Source organism: Capra hircus, chromosome 16 (genome assembly GCF_001704415.2).
Source record: "Capra hircus breed San Clemente chromosome 16, ASM170441v1, whole genome shotgun sequence".
NCBI classification, from domain to species: Eukaryota; Metazoa; Chordata; class Mammalia; order Artiodactyla; family Bovidae; genus Capra; species Capra hircus.
In genome coordinates, this window is record NC_030823.1 from 65,832,031 (window position 1) to 65,845,389 (window position 13,359).

A 13,359-nucleotide genomic window follows, 5' to 3' on the forward strand; every position below is an offset into this window, starting at 1 on the left:
AAAAGGGGATGACAGAGGATGAGATGGTTGGATGGCATCACCGACTCGATGGACGTGAGTCTGAGTGAACTCCGGGAGATGGTGATGGACAGGGAGGCCAGGCGTGCTGCGATTCATGGGGTCGCAAAGAGTCAGACACGACTGAGTGACTGAACTGAACAGGGTTATAGGAAAGATGGCAGTAAGGACGAAGAGCTTTAAGAACATATGTGAGGAGGAAATGCTTGGTGGACCACAGTTCTTATCTTAGTGAGGAAGGAGAAGACAGACACAGAGATCAAAAGCTCAAATAGAGGAACTTTTCTTAAATGCAAGTAGTCATCTCCCTTTTTCTGGGAACAGAAGAAATGAAAAAAGAGAAGGTACAAAATACAAGCACGTATGCATCAGTTGGGGGAATTCATACCTGCACTTTTTTTCCATTACACTGTGACCCAGATGATGTTCACAAAGATTAACTTGGCAATGACTACAGATGAGGATAAAAGCTAAAGTTGCTGCAGTCATCTGAGCACAAGGTGATAAAGACCTGCATCAGGCCAATAACAGCCAAAATCCAGAAGAAAGTTCAAATTTCAAAAGATGTTGCAGAAGACCCTAACTTTATTATTATTTATTTTCAGTACTCTGTCAGCTATGTTCCAGGACTCAAGAGTTCCTAAAAACAAGAGTGGGAGCCATATAGTAAACAAAATAGCTAAACTACAGAAGTATTGCATCAACATAGCTCTGAAGCAATAGCAAATGTTAATCTTGGGATAGTGTTGAAGACAGAAACCCTCACTAGCAGTTTATTCTATCAGTTATCTAGCAGATCCCTTGAGAGCAATTAGATTGGACTCTTTTTAGGGAAGATCTTAAACATAAGATTGATCAAAGATCACTGAAATGTTAAACATTTGGGATAAACTAACCTGTTTTCTAACAGCATGTAATGAAAGTTCTGTTTTGCTTAACAGATATTAATGAATGTCAAGAATCCAGCCCCTGTCACCACCGCTGTTTCAATGCCATAGGAAGTTTTCACTGTGGATGTGAACCTGGGTATCAGCTCAAAGGCAGAAAATGTGTGGGTAAGGAAAGGGCTGTGAATTCAAAGCAGTGGCATCTTTGTAATGTCTTAATGCTGTCTGACCTGATCTATGTGTTGTGTCTGATATAGGGCACCTACCATGCATCATTTATGTGATCCATGCAAAAGCAAAAGGAAACGAATGCTATACTTGACAGGTTTCATTTTCCAATCTTACAACCATTTTTAACATGTTCTCTATTATATTACCATTTTTCACAAAATCATAATATACGTGTGAATATAGTTATATATGGGCTTCCCTGGTGGCTCAGACAATAAAGAATCTGCCTGCAGTGCAGGAAACCCAGGTTTGATCCCTAGGTCCGGAAGATCCCCTGGAGAAGGGAATAGCTACCCACTCCAGTGTTCTGCCTGGAGAATTCCATGGACAGAGGAGCCTGGCGGGCTATAGTTCATGGGGTCACAAAGAGCTGGACACAGCTCAGCAATTAAATAGACATATAATTTTTATTTTTCTAGGAGGGGGAAATGTTTTGGCATGGCTTCCATCTATGTGATGTAATATTTTTTATTTTTATCATTATGTTCTAAAATAAAGTGTGTTACATACCTTGATGGATTTAAACACTTCAACCTTATACCATGATTATATAATCATCTATATTATTTATCCTTAAAATCCAAAGGCATATTTTTATGAAAAAGTGGAAGAAATCACTTTCTCAATCTGCATTATCTTTGTTCTTTTATCAAGATATAAATGAGTGTAGACAGAATGTATGCAGACCAGATCAGCATTGCAAGAACACTCGCGGTGGCTATAAATGCATTGATCTCTGTCCAAATGGAATGACCAAGGCAGAAAACGGAACCTGCATTGGTGAGTGTCTGGCTATTTCAGTGACTGAGATCCGTTTACTATCAACAAGCCAAATAAGGCATCCTTGCTTAAAACTAATGATAAGAATAAATTTCATCCAACAAAGAAATATCTTTTTCTATAGGTTTTTTTACTACCAACTTCTTGTATGGTTGAGCTCTGAAGTCCCAGCATCATGACTATACCAGGAAATGAAAGCTCACCCAAGAAACTTAGACCATTTTGAGCTCCCATGAATTACACTATTGGTTTATATAGTTTAATATCCACATACATTAATATTATCTCACATAATTTTTAATATGAAATTTAGCATATATGTTAAGAATTTCATTGGAGGGGTTAAGAAAAACTTATGTTTGTAGAGACTTATTGAAAGTTCAAAATATAATTATTTTAAAACTAAATATTCATTAAATGTTAAATCAATGACCAGACAATGAAGTAAATTCTATTTCTCCCTAAGTTTGTTCTTTGTGTGCCTATTCTGTGCTAGCCTGCCGTAGTTGACAGAACTGTAACATAGTTTTAACTGTAAACTGTAACGTAGTTACAGAACGATTTACAGAACTGAAGCGGATAGCCTTCCTGCTCTCATGTACTTAAAATCACCTGGGATAGATCAGCCAACTCCACCTGCCTCACCAAAAGATAAAAAAAAAAACAGTAATATAAGATGAAATGCCATAAAAACTACAAGTAGGACTTCCCTGATGGTCTAGTGGATAAGAATCCATATTCCAAAGCAGGAGACCCAGGTTCAATCCCTGGTCCAGGAAGATTCCACATGCCTCGGGGCAGCTACGTCCATGTACCACAACTGCTGAGCCCCCGCGCTGCAAGTACTGAAGATAATGCGCCCTAAAGCCTGTGCTCCACAATGAAAGAAGCCATTGCAATGAGAAGCCCACACAGCAGAACTAGAGAGTAGCTTCCATTTGCCGCAGTTAGAGAAAGCCCGTGCACAGCAACGAAGACCCGGCACAGCCAAAAATTATAGAAAGTTTATTTTTAAAAAAGGTACAGATAAAATTGTGTAAGAGTACTCAAAAGAGTGCTCATATCTAATAGGAGTGACTAACAGCCATGTCATGGAAGTGATCATATTTAAATTATCCTCGAATGGGGTGTCGATATGTGGAGGTGGTAGTAAAAGGAAAGAAAAATAGCCCTGGATGAGGGGGAAAGAGCTGGAGTCAGGGAGAACATGTTAAAATTCGTCCTCCTTAACAGCTATCTGACCTTGAACAAGTCTTGAAATGACACAGAAATTTGAGTTTCTATTGAGAAACACAGAAGTTTCTCATTTTTAAAATGGGGGGAAAAAAAGAATTTCGAAATGAAACATTTATTAATAAAGTTAAAATATGCCTTAGATTTGTTTCAAAATAATGTAAGAGAGAGGGGAGATTGTAGATATAAATGAAGGAATAGTGACCACTTGTTGGTCTTTGTTGAGATACAAGGAGATTTAGTATAATTTTTTTAAAATGGGAGGGTGGACTATCAGATTGCAAAGACTGTTTTCAGCAATATGGATACAGGTAAATGTTTTTCTAAATTCCTACAAATAGTAGCCAATTTGTAGCATCATATACAGTTATGTGTAACTGTATTTTTAAGAATATTGACTCTAGTTATGTATAAGATTAATTAGAAATAAGCTGAAAGATCAGAAGACTGTTAAGAAGCTATAGCAAAAATATAGCTACATGAAAATGGAAAACGGGGATACATGGCTTTGTTCGAAGGAAGTAGAATTACTCAGTCTTGTAAGTTTAGGGAATAAATTAAAGATAACTCTGATGTTTACAGTTTGGGGAAAACAATGCTGTTGTCATAAATGAGAGTAATGATAGAAGTAAGGATACTCTGAACATGCTGAGTTTGAAGTTCTAGTAAAATATGGCGATGGAGATGGCCAGCTGGCAGCTAGAAATCTGAGTCTGTAGGTGAGAAGCAGTGTGGTACTACTGCTCTGGCTCTACATCAGGAAGCTCATTCGAGTCACTGGTATGAACACAATGGCTAGAGGAGGAGGGGTATAGAGAAGGGAAGAGAAAGCCGAGAACAAAACTCTATCCATAGTAGGGAGCAGAAAGAGGAAACGAAGCCAATTAACAAGTGACCTGGAGGAGGGCATGGCAACCCACTCCAGTATTCTTACCTGGAGCATCCCCATGGACAGAGGAGCCTGCCTGGCTACAGACCGTGGGGTCACAAAGAGTCGGACACAACTGAGCGAATAAGCTTTCTAATAAGTGACAGCTGGGACTTGAACCCAGCTTTTCTGACTGCAGGGTTCAATCACATGGTAAGAAGTGCAACATTCTAAACAATTTAAATGTTCATTTTAAATATAGTGACCTCAGGTTTTGAAAGAGGAAATGTTATTGCTTTTTATTGCCTCCGTGTTCATAGATGTTGATGAGTGTAAAGATGGGACCCATCAGTGCAGATATAACCAGATATGTGAGAATACAAGAGGCAGCTATCGTTGTGTGTGTCCAAGAGGGTACCGGTCTCAAGGACTTGGAAGACCCTGTTTGGGTAAGTTAACAGAAACTCTTATTGAGTTAATGAAACTGTTAATATAATTACCCACCCCTACCAACTTGATTAGGACCACTGTATTCTCAAATGCTTTCTTGCTACATTTAGAAGAGTAAGTTGGTTTAAGTAATCCATTACACCGTTTGAATTTCTTAGAGACTTCATGTTGAATTCAAATGACACTGACTTTCAAGTAGTAATAATAACTACTTACAGAATGCTTACTATAAACTACACATATCAAAGTGAGGTGTGCTATAATTACCATGACAACTTAATTATGAAGATTATCTCACTGATTGTCTCGCTATGCGTATATCATGTTTATATAGATACATTTTATTTGAATGTGAAGTATATTTGTATGTACTATGAAGGTTTAGTTATGAGGGATTAAAATGTGAACACATTTTAAGTGAATTGGTAATTAGCACTTTATCTACCATATATTTAGCACATACTATATACCATTCCCAGTGCTAAGAATCTCATTTAATTCTTCCAATTGCCTGTTTGTTTCCATCTTAGTTATAATTGAGTGTAAAGTAAGGCAGGTAGATAGAAAATATCTTTAAGAAGGTAACCATATGCTTTTTTAAAATTAACACATTTATAATCAAGAAACTGACCTATAAAATATTCTACCTCAGAATATTTACATTTACATGCAGCAAAAAAAATTGTGTTGAGCTTTTAAATACTGGCTTCTGATTTGCATGCTATTATACTTTTTAAATTAGATGCCTTGGTTATCTATTTAAGAGACAACCTGTCTTTATAGCCACAAAGAGATAAGCCTGCCCTGTCTTTCTAGTGAATTCTTCCATAAAAATTTAGTACTGTCTTTATGTAGTTCCTAGCATAGTACTTTGTGCATTGCAAATGTTTATAGTAGTATCATTATTATGAACTCTTTTAAAATAAATACTGTTTAATAGAAATGCATGTCATTTTAGTCTTCTATTTAGGTATTATAATTTATATATAATTTAACATTTTGATCAGTTATTACAGTGACCTAGCAGAATGAAATATGTTCCGTTGTTCACTTGTTTGACTTGAAGCTGAATGTCAGCAATTGGGCTGGGGGATAAATTTGTAAAGAAGGTAGGGCCATTGCCTTAAAGAGATTAAAAATGTTAATTTTAACTTTTGCCTACTGAAATAATTATTAAAGCAAAATTTACTGCTTTATTCTAGTTATTTATGTTGTTTTCTTTCATGGCACTGTGGTAATGAATTAAAGAATTTGGTTTTGATGTCTGGTATTTATTCACTTTATAAGAAGTGTTGTGAGTACATACTCTGTGTGTTGATCTAGGAAAGAAGGATAGCTTTCATTTTAGAACTTTGTGAGTTTCTTAGGAAGAATGATTTTGTGTCATTTCCTTCTTTTTAATTTTTGTTAAGAAAATGTGCTTAGCATGATTATTCATGAGTAATTATTGATTCGAAAGAAAAAAGGAAAATAAAATTGACTGTAGTTGTACCAATATTCCTGCATCTGAAACTTGTAATTATATGAAAGATTAGAAGCCATAAGTGATCAAAATTATAATTAAACTCTAACTAGAGATATGATTGCATTCTTCACCAGCAAAAGTAAGATTTATATTAGCTTTGAACTCTAGTTTTTCTGGGTTCAAGACCACATTTTCCACTGTAATCCTATTTGTTTCTACTGTAAAGCAGTGTTTAGGGAGAATCATAGAATCTCTCTATATAGTTATATCTTAATGATGAAAGCTTTTTCAAAAGTTTACAGCAGTTGAAAAATTACTGTATTCCCAGCTTTGGAAGGTAACATAATGTTTTCAGTTTGTTTCACAGACTGATTCTTTATTTCTGTGTTTTCTGTGTGTATATGTGTGTGTGTTGTTCTTTTTTTTTTCTCTTTTTTATGTATCATGGCACACGAGCAGATATTAATGAATGTGAACAAGTGTCTAAGCCTTGTGCATATCAGTGCTTCAACACCCCTGGCAGCTTCAAGTGTATCTGTCCACCAGGACAACATTTGTTAGGGGATGGGAAATCTTGCGCTGGACTGGAGAGGCTGCCAAATTATGGCACTCAATACAATAGCTATAACCTTGCACGCTTCTCCCCCATGAGAAACAACTATCAACCTCAACAGCATTACAGACAGTACTCACATCTCTACAGCTCCTACTCAGAGTATAGGAACAGCAGAACATCTCTCTCCAGGACTAGAAGGACTATTAGGAAAACTTGCCCCGAAGGCTCTGAGGCGAGCCTTGACACATGTGTAGGTAAATGTCAGCCGTATTCCATTTCCTTTCTGTGGGTTCTCTTATGGACCAAAGTCTGAGCGTATGTACAGCGCCTGTGAGAGTCTGGGTGCAGTGACCTATACCTGATTTCAGATGTGGGATGACTCAAAGCTTCAAGACATTTACTCTGGCACCTACACCAATTGCCAGTTTTCTCGAATGAGTGATGTATTTACATGTGTACATTCTGATAATTTATTGTTTTATGCTGGCAATTTCTCTTTTTTTGATTGACCTGAAAGTGTTACTAAATTTAATGCTATATAGAAGCAAAGTGCAGTGGCATTCAGAATATGGGTTTTTTAAAAAAAGAGAATATGAATATTACCACCGTAATACAGTACTAGCAGATGATGGTTTTGTCCGATGGATGCCAAAGCAGTGGGTTTAAAGGGAAACTGTCTGCTACTGCCCTGACTGTAGTCCCACACTCCCTGTGGAGCTTCTCTGTTTGATTTATTTTGTGTATATGTGAGTCACTGAAAAGATAATATGTCAGGACAAAACTTTTTTCCATTGTTCTAAATTGTATGCTTTCAGTACCTTTAAATTTACAAGTCTGTAATTTAATTTGTGTACAAAAGTGAAAGTGTAATTTCCAACTGCAGAATGAAGACCCTGTCTTCAGTTAAACTGCAAACAATTCCATCTATCATTCATATAATTCAATTTTCTGTGAGTATCCACCGTTTACAAGTCATAGAACTATATACACTGAGAGGAATTAGCAAGCACAAATGAGCCCTACAGTTTGGTCGAAGAAATGATAAAACAAGAAAGAAAGGGAATGGGGAGACAAGAGGGGAAAGAATGAAATTCTGTTTAAATTTGAAGACCCCTATGCCAACCTCATGTTGTTCTATGCTTCGTTTATTCTCTCCCAAATGTGCTCTCTGTTAAACATTTAAGTATTTAAAAAATGCCATCTGACTTCAATTTTTGTCATTTCTTTTTCTGCGCTTCTCCAAGTCCTGTTCCTGCATCATAGTCTTTGACATGTGTCCTTTGTCACTGTTAGATGGACGCAGCTTCTCACATCACCTCCACTCTGCTGGACCTTCAAACCCTCTAGATCATTACTCTTTCAAACCTTTATTCTTTAGCCCCAGATGTTCCCAGAACTTTTCCATCTGGCTGTCTTGAAGTACCTAAAGCTTAGTATGATGTATATGGAATCTTCTACCTGTGATCAGCTTCCCTGAACTGTGGACAGTGCTCATTTCTTTTACTTCTTGAATGTGAAACATTCATACATTCATTAACAACTCTCAACATTTTTCCACATATGGTCAAATACTACTTAATTATTAATACTAAGCCTGTGGACTCTACTGTTCTTGACAGTATATCAAACATTGCTCTCAGCCTGCTTCAAACTGTTCTTATTAGATTTTTTTTTCCCATTGGTAATTTTTTATGCCCACAATTTTGACCTATTTACTAGTGAAACTTTTTACTTTTCCATAGAATTAACATCTAACATTTCATTTTTCAAAGTCTCTTCCAAATTATCATTCCCACTGACAAGTTTTCATATCTTATAAACATCCCACTCTCTGCCTTTGTTTCAGACAACTCTTTTCTTCTACACCAAAAATCTTTGCTTGTGCTTTCGTAAGTGAGGGAAACACTATTCCCCATACCATACACCATCTAGTTGATTTCTAAATCATCTGAAGGTCCAAGTCATTTTAAGAAAGTGTCTTGATTGGTAACCATGTCTCCTTTTCTCTATCGCAATCTATGCCCTGTAATTTCATCAGTAAAGTCTTATGAATGTTTTGTCTCTGTGTTTATATTACACTAACATATTTCTGTGAGTTACATTCCCAAAACAATCTACTGTGTAAAGCAGTTACTACTTCAGAGTGAGGACCAGTCTTGGAGAATCTAAAGTTAACTTCTATAACTAGTTTGTTACTGGATATTTAAGTTGTATTGGGGACCACTGAATAGGCTTAAAACAGTATCATAATGTAAAATAAAATTAAAAAAAAGAAATATTCCTTAAAATACAGTGAATATTTTATGGTGTTTGTACTAATAAAGAAATTCACGCTATGATTGCAGACAGCTTTGGAATTATGTAACAAGCAACTCGCAGTAAACACCAAATGTCTTTCTTTAATTAACCATCTGGGACAGACAGATTACAAAAGATTCAGATTAACACCATGGCATTTTGTTTAGACTTGGGCTAAAATTTAGCTTTTTAAGGAGTTTATTCCAAAGCTTACTTATTAGGGAAAATGAATGATACATTGCTTCTGAACATAGAAATCACACTTAGGGCCACTTTAAACTACTTGGAGTTCAATATGATTTACGTTTCTGTTGTTATTTTTGTTAAAGCAGATTATAAAGGGAAAATGTTAAAATAACTCAAGTGCTGCTGTGAATGCTTTGGTTGACTAAAATGGGGAAAAAACGATGACAAATATTTTATGAGTATTTGTCATTAACAGATTGGGTCATTGCAATTATAATCTGAGCATCTGCAGAATGAACAGGTTCTTTTGCTCTGAGTCATCTCCAAGTTTTCACTTTCTCTTTCCTTTACTTCCAGCCCACAGCCCTACTGCCCCCATTTCACACCATCTTCTCCTCTTTCTTCTAACACTGGGTGGCGAACTTTACTATTAGGCAAAACACAGTTGCAACAGTAAATCTAGCCCTCTCAAATCCCATCCCTGATTCTGAAAGCAAATAGCAGTTAATTTTAAACTGTCTTTCTAACTGTCCTTTTTATTACTGTTTCCTTAGTTTTGTTTAGTGATAGCAGGTAGATTAGCTCTTTATAGTTTATAAAATGTTTTTCATATCTTATTATATTTGTACCTTCTAACAAACCTGTGTGAAGTAAGGAGATTGTGTCTATGACTCCTCTTGGCAGAAGAATCAACTGAGATCTTGAGAAGTTAAGTGGCTGGGCCAAAGTAACATAGCAACTATGTATATGTAGTTGTCATTAGTGAAATACTTTATAATCATATAAGCTGGATAAATATTCCTGTTGCAAAGATAAAACCACCTCCACTAAATGATATCTGCATATGGGAAAGTTACACATGGCTGTTGGAGAGAGAGAGAGGCAACTGAAGTTTAAATAAAATAGAAAAGAATATTTCTTTTTCCAGTTAATCTCAATAGAAACTTTATCTTTTAGGTAAATTATACTGTTCTGTCCAAAGTTTAGCACTTTAGTAGTTTGGGATCTTGCACCATTCTGTTTCATCTGTTGTTCTAATCTTAATTAAGTAACATTGAAATTGGCTAGGTTGGGGTTTCAGCTCAAATACATTTATACACAAAAGAGATGTTCATATTTTATAATATAGGACAGTTTTATATTGGACCATTAAAAACAGATCCTGATATGAAACCACTTTGAGCATTTTTAAACACATGAGTATAAAATCACTAAGTTGTCTACTGTATGTCAAAAGCTTGTTTATAGTTGATTCTGTCACAGTTTCTGCCTTTGTTTTGTGTACTTACATATTCTGCTTTCTTTCTGCACAGATATTAATGAATGTGAAAATACAGACACCTGCCAGCATGAGTGTAAAAATACCTTTGGGAGCTATCGGTGTATCTGTCCACCTGGCTATCAGCTCATGCTCAATGGAAAGACATGTCAAGGTGAGAAAACTTTGGGACATTTACTGCTGCAACTTAACTTAAAACCAATATAGCATAGTATGAGAAATGTCTTTTTTTTTTAATAACTATTCTTCTAGTTGATTCCTTTCCTTCACTATCCCATGGGTCAGACTTATCTTTAATCATCGCTTTTACAAGCAGGAAAAGCAAAAGGGAATTAAGCAAAGGAAAATTTGAGAAACATTTTTGGTATGGTCTTAGAAGAAAGCACTGCTACTGCTGCTGCTAAGTTGCTTCAGTTGCATCCGACTCTGTGCAACCCCATAGACGGCAGCCCACCAGGCTCCCCCGTCCCTGGGATTCTCCAGGCAAGAACACTGGAGTGGGTTGCCATTTCCTTCTCCAGTGCATGAAAGTGAAAACTGAAGTCGCTCAGTTGTGTCCGACTCCCAGTGACCCCATGGACTGCAGCCCACCAGGCTCCTCCGTCCATGGGATTTTCCAAGCAAGAGTACTGGAGTGGGGTGCCACTGCCTTCTCCGAGAAGGCGGCACAGGAATACCTAAACCAGTTCATATCATATATATTTAAAACTAAAAGGAACCAATCCAGCTAAGAAGAAAGGAGAAATGGGATGAATGCTCAGTAAATGTACTTCAGTGTTAGGCATTATTTTATACTTTGTTTTAGTGATCAGTGGGCAATTGAGTAACTCATTCATTCTTTGAATCAAATGATGAATGCCAATCATTTTCTAGAAATTCAGGACGCAGTAGGTTAAAACAGGTGAATAATGTACACTATTTCCTTATGAGAGTCTAGTGGATACAGACATGCAAATAAGTGCTTAATCAACATACAAAGTTCTATTACTAGGTGTTACAACGGAGTTTTAGACAATGTAGTGATGGCAGTGGCACCCCACTCCAGTACTCTTGCCTGGACAATCCCATGGACGGAGGAGCCTGGTGGGCTGCAGTCCATGGGGTCACTAAGCGTCGGACATGACTGAGCAACTTCACTTTTCACTTTCATGCATTGGAGAAGGAAATGGCAACCCACTCCAGTGTTCTTGCCTGGAGAATCCCAGGGACGGGGGAGCCTGGTGAGCGGCCGTCTATGGGGTCACACAAAGTCGGACACGACTGAAGTGACTTAGCAGCAGCAGCAGCAGTGATGGTAGAAAGAAAAAAAATTCAATCTCAATTGTACCCTCTTCACACAAAAATGCGAAAGGAGTATTTTGATGAACTTAGTATGTTGCAGTGTGTACTTAGAGAAAAAAAGTATGAATTTACATAAATCGGCAAAATCTAAGAAACTAATTCTATGGACAAAAAAAAAAAACCCCTAAGAATATGATATAGGTCTTTAAAAGCTCTGAATTTTATTCATCTCTGTCCTGTATGAAAGACTTCCCTTTACAAAACACTTGCTAGGATGCAGCTCATGGAAATGTGTTCTGGAAGGCAAGAACAGGATGGACAGTTGCTTCACCTGGGTTACTCTGAGCCTCCCCACTCTTACTTACCCCATTCACCCAATATACTCCCTCAGAGCCCCCACTGATCATGTGAATGCAATAATAAGCTCTGTTCCAGTCATCCTTCACCAAACATTTATGAAAAGCTTGCCCTAGGAAGAACATTTTACTAAGTTTTGAAATACTGGAATAACGTATCTACATTATAGTTTTACATTTTTCTGAAACAACTGTTAGCTCGTTTTAATCAGCAGTATAGCTTTGTCAAGAACAATAAATCGGACCCATTCTAGAGATGATAAAACCAATTCTTAGAGTGATTATGTGAGTCTCAGTGTCCTATAACCATCGAGAACAAGGGTAGGACTTGATCACAGATTTCACTATGTTTGGAATGGTCCTTTGTTTCTCCTGTGATGCTGTGAACAACAGTGTCATTGTAGTGTGGCAGCAGAGATGTAAGAGTGCTTACATTGTCCATGTCTTACAACTTTCTCCAGCTTGTCACCCCAAGAATCCTTCTGAAGGGGGCGCAGTGTACAACACTACCATTATTCTCTCTACAGGCGCACCAGGTACCAAGGAAGGAAGGGGACAGATACTGAAGCATTTGGAATAACCTAGTGGACTGCAAACTCCTTAGCCAGATTTTTAAGGGTTATATTATGTCGTATTCTCAGGAGAGGATTTTTTCTCCATTAAATTATGCCAGTATGTTTTTTTAGCTGCCGTTGTCACTCATTCAGTTCAAAACATTTTTCCACTTTCACTTGTGCTCCAGAGAGTGGAAAATAATGAGCACAAATCAGAAACAGGCATCATCTAAAATGTTTACAATTTAAGCAAGTTACATATTTTTGTGATTTTATAAAAGGACATGAGAGATAACAATTACAACATTTAAAGAAGTCTCCACTCTAAAGAATAACTTGGAGTCTTTCATGGCTTTAGAAAGTGTTTGCGGTATTTGTGAGGAACAAAAGACTACGTTTCATCCCCAGATGAATTTTTGAAGCTTTATACATTAATGTTAGAGATATCAATAATAAAAGGGATATTAAAGTGAACTTGACATTGAACATTGACAGAAACTAGTCAAAAGTAGAAGCCATCAGATTGCAAAATGAAAAGCAAAAACATGACCAAGCATAATTTTTCCCAAAAGCAGAGAGGAGAAACTGAAAATTTTGTATGCTAATCTTAAACCCCACTAATCTAATTCCAGTCCCAAAGAAGGGCACTGCCAAAAATGTTCAAACTACTGCACAATTGCACTCATTTCAAAAGCTAGCAAGGTAATGCTAAAAATCCTTCAAGCTAGGCTTCAATAGTACATGAACTGAGAACTTCCAGATATACAAACTGGATTTAGAAAAGGCAGAGCCACCAGAGATCAAACTGCCAATATCTGTTGGATCATAGAAAAAGCAAGAGAGTTGCAGAAAAACATCTGCTTTATTGACTATGCCAAAGCCTTTGACTGTGTGGACCACAACAAACTCTGGAAAAT

The 13,359-nt window shown here is 36.9% G+C and overlaps 1 protein-coding gene across 3 annotated transcripts in view; it reads left to right on the forward strand.

Annotated features, from left to right (window-relative positions):
* The window catches only part of HMCN1 (hemicentin 1), a 546,207-nt gene that overhangs the window by 517,971 nt on the left and 14,877 nt on the right, over nucleotides 1–13,359 (forward strand). For all 3 annotated transcript variants that reach the window (XM_005690978.3, XM_018060727.1, XM_018060728.1), the window contains 5 exons: nucleotides 960–1,073; nucleotides 1,791–1,916; nucleotides 4,338–4,466; nucleotides 6,392–6,742; nucleotides 10,286–10,405. In XM_005690978.3, the coding sequence (XP_005691035.2) occupies nucleotides 960–1,073; nucleotides 1,791–1,916; nucleotides 4,338–4,466; nucleotides 6,392–6,742; nucleotides 10,286–10,405 (840 nt within the window). The remainder of the gene's footprint in view (nucleotides 1–959; nucleotides 1,074–1,790; nucleotides 1,917–4,337; nucleotides 4,467–6,391; nucleotides 6,743–10,285; nucleotides 10,406–13,359) is intronic.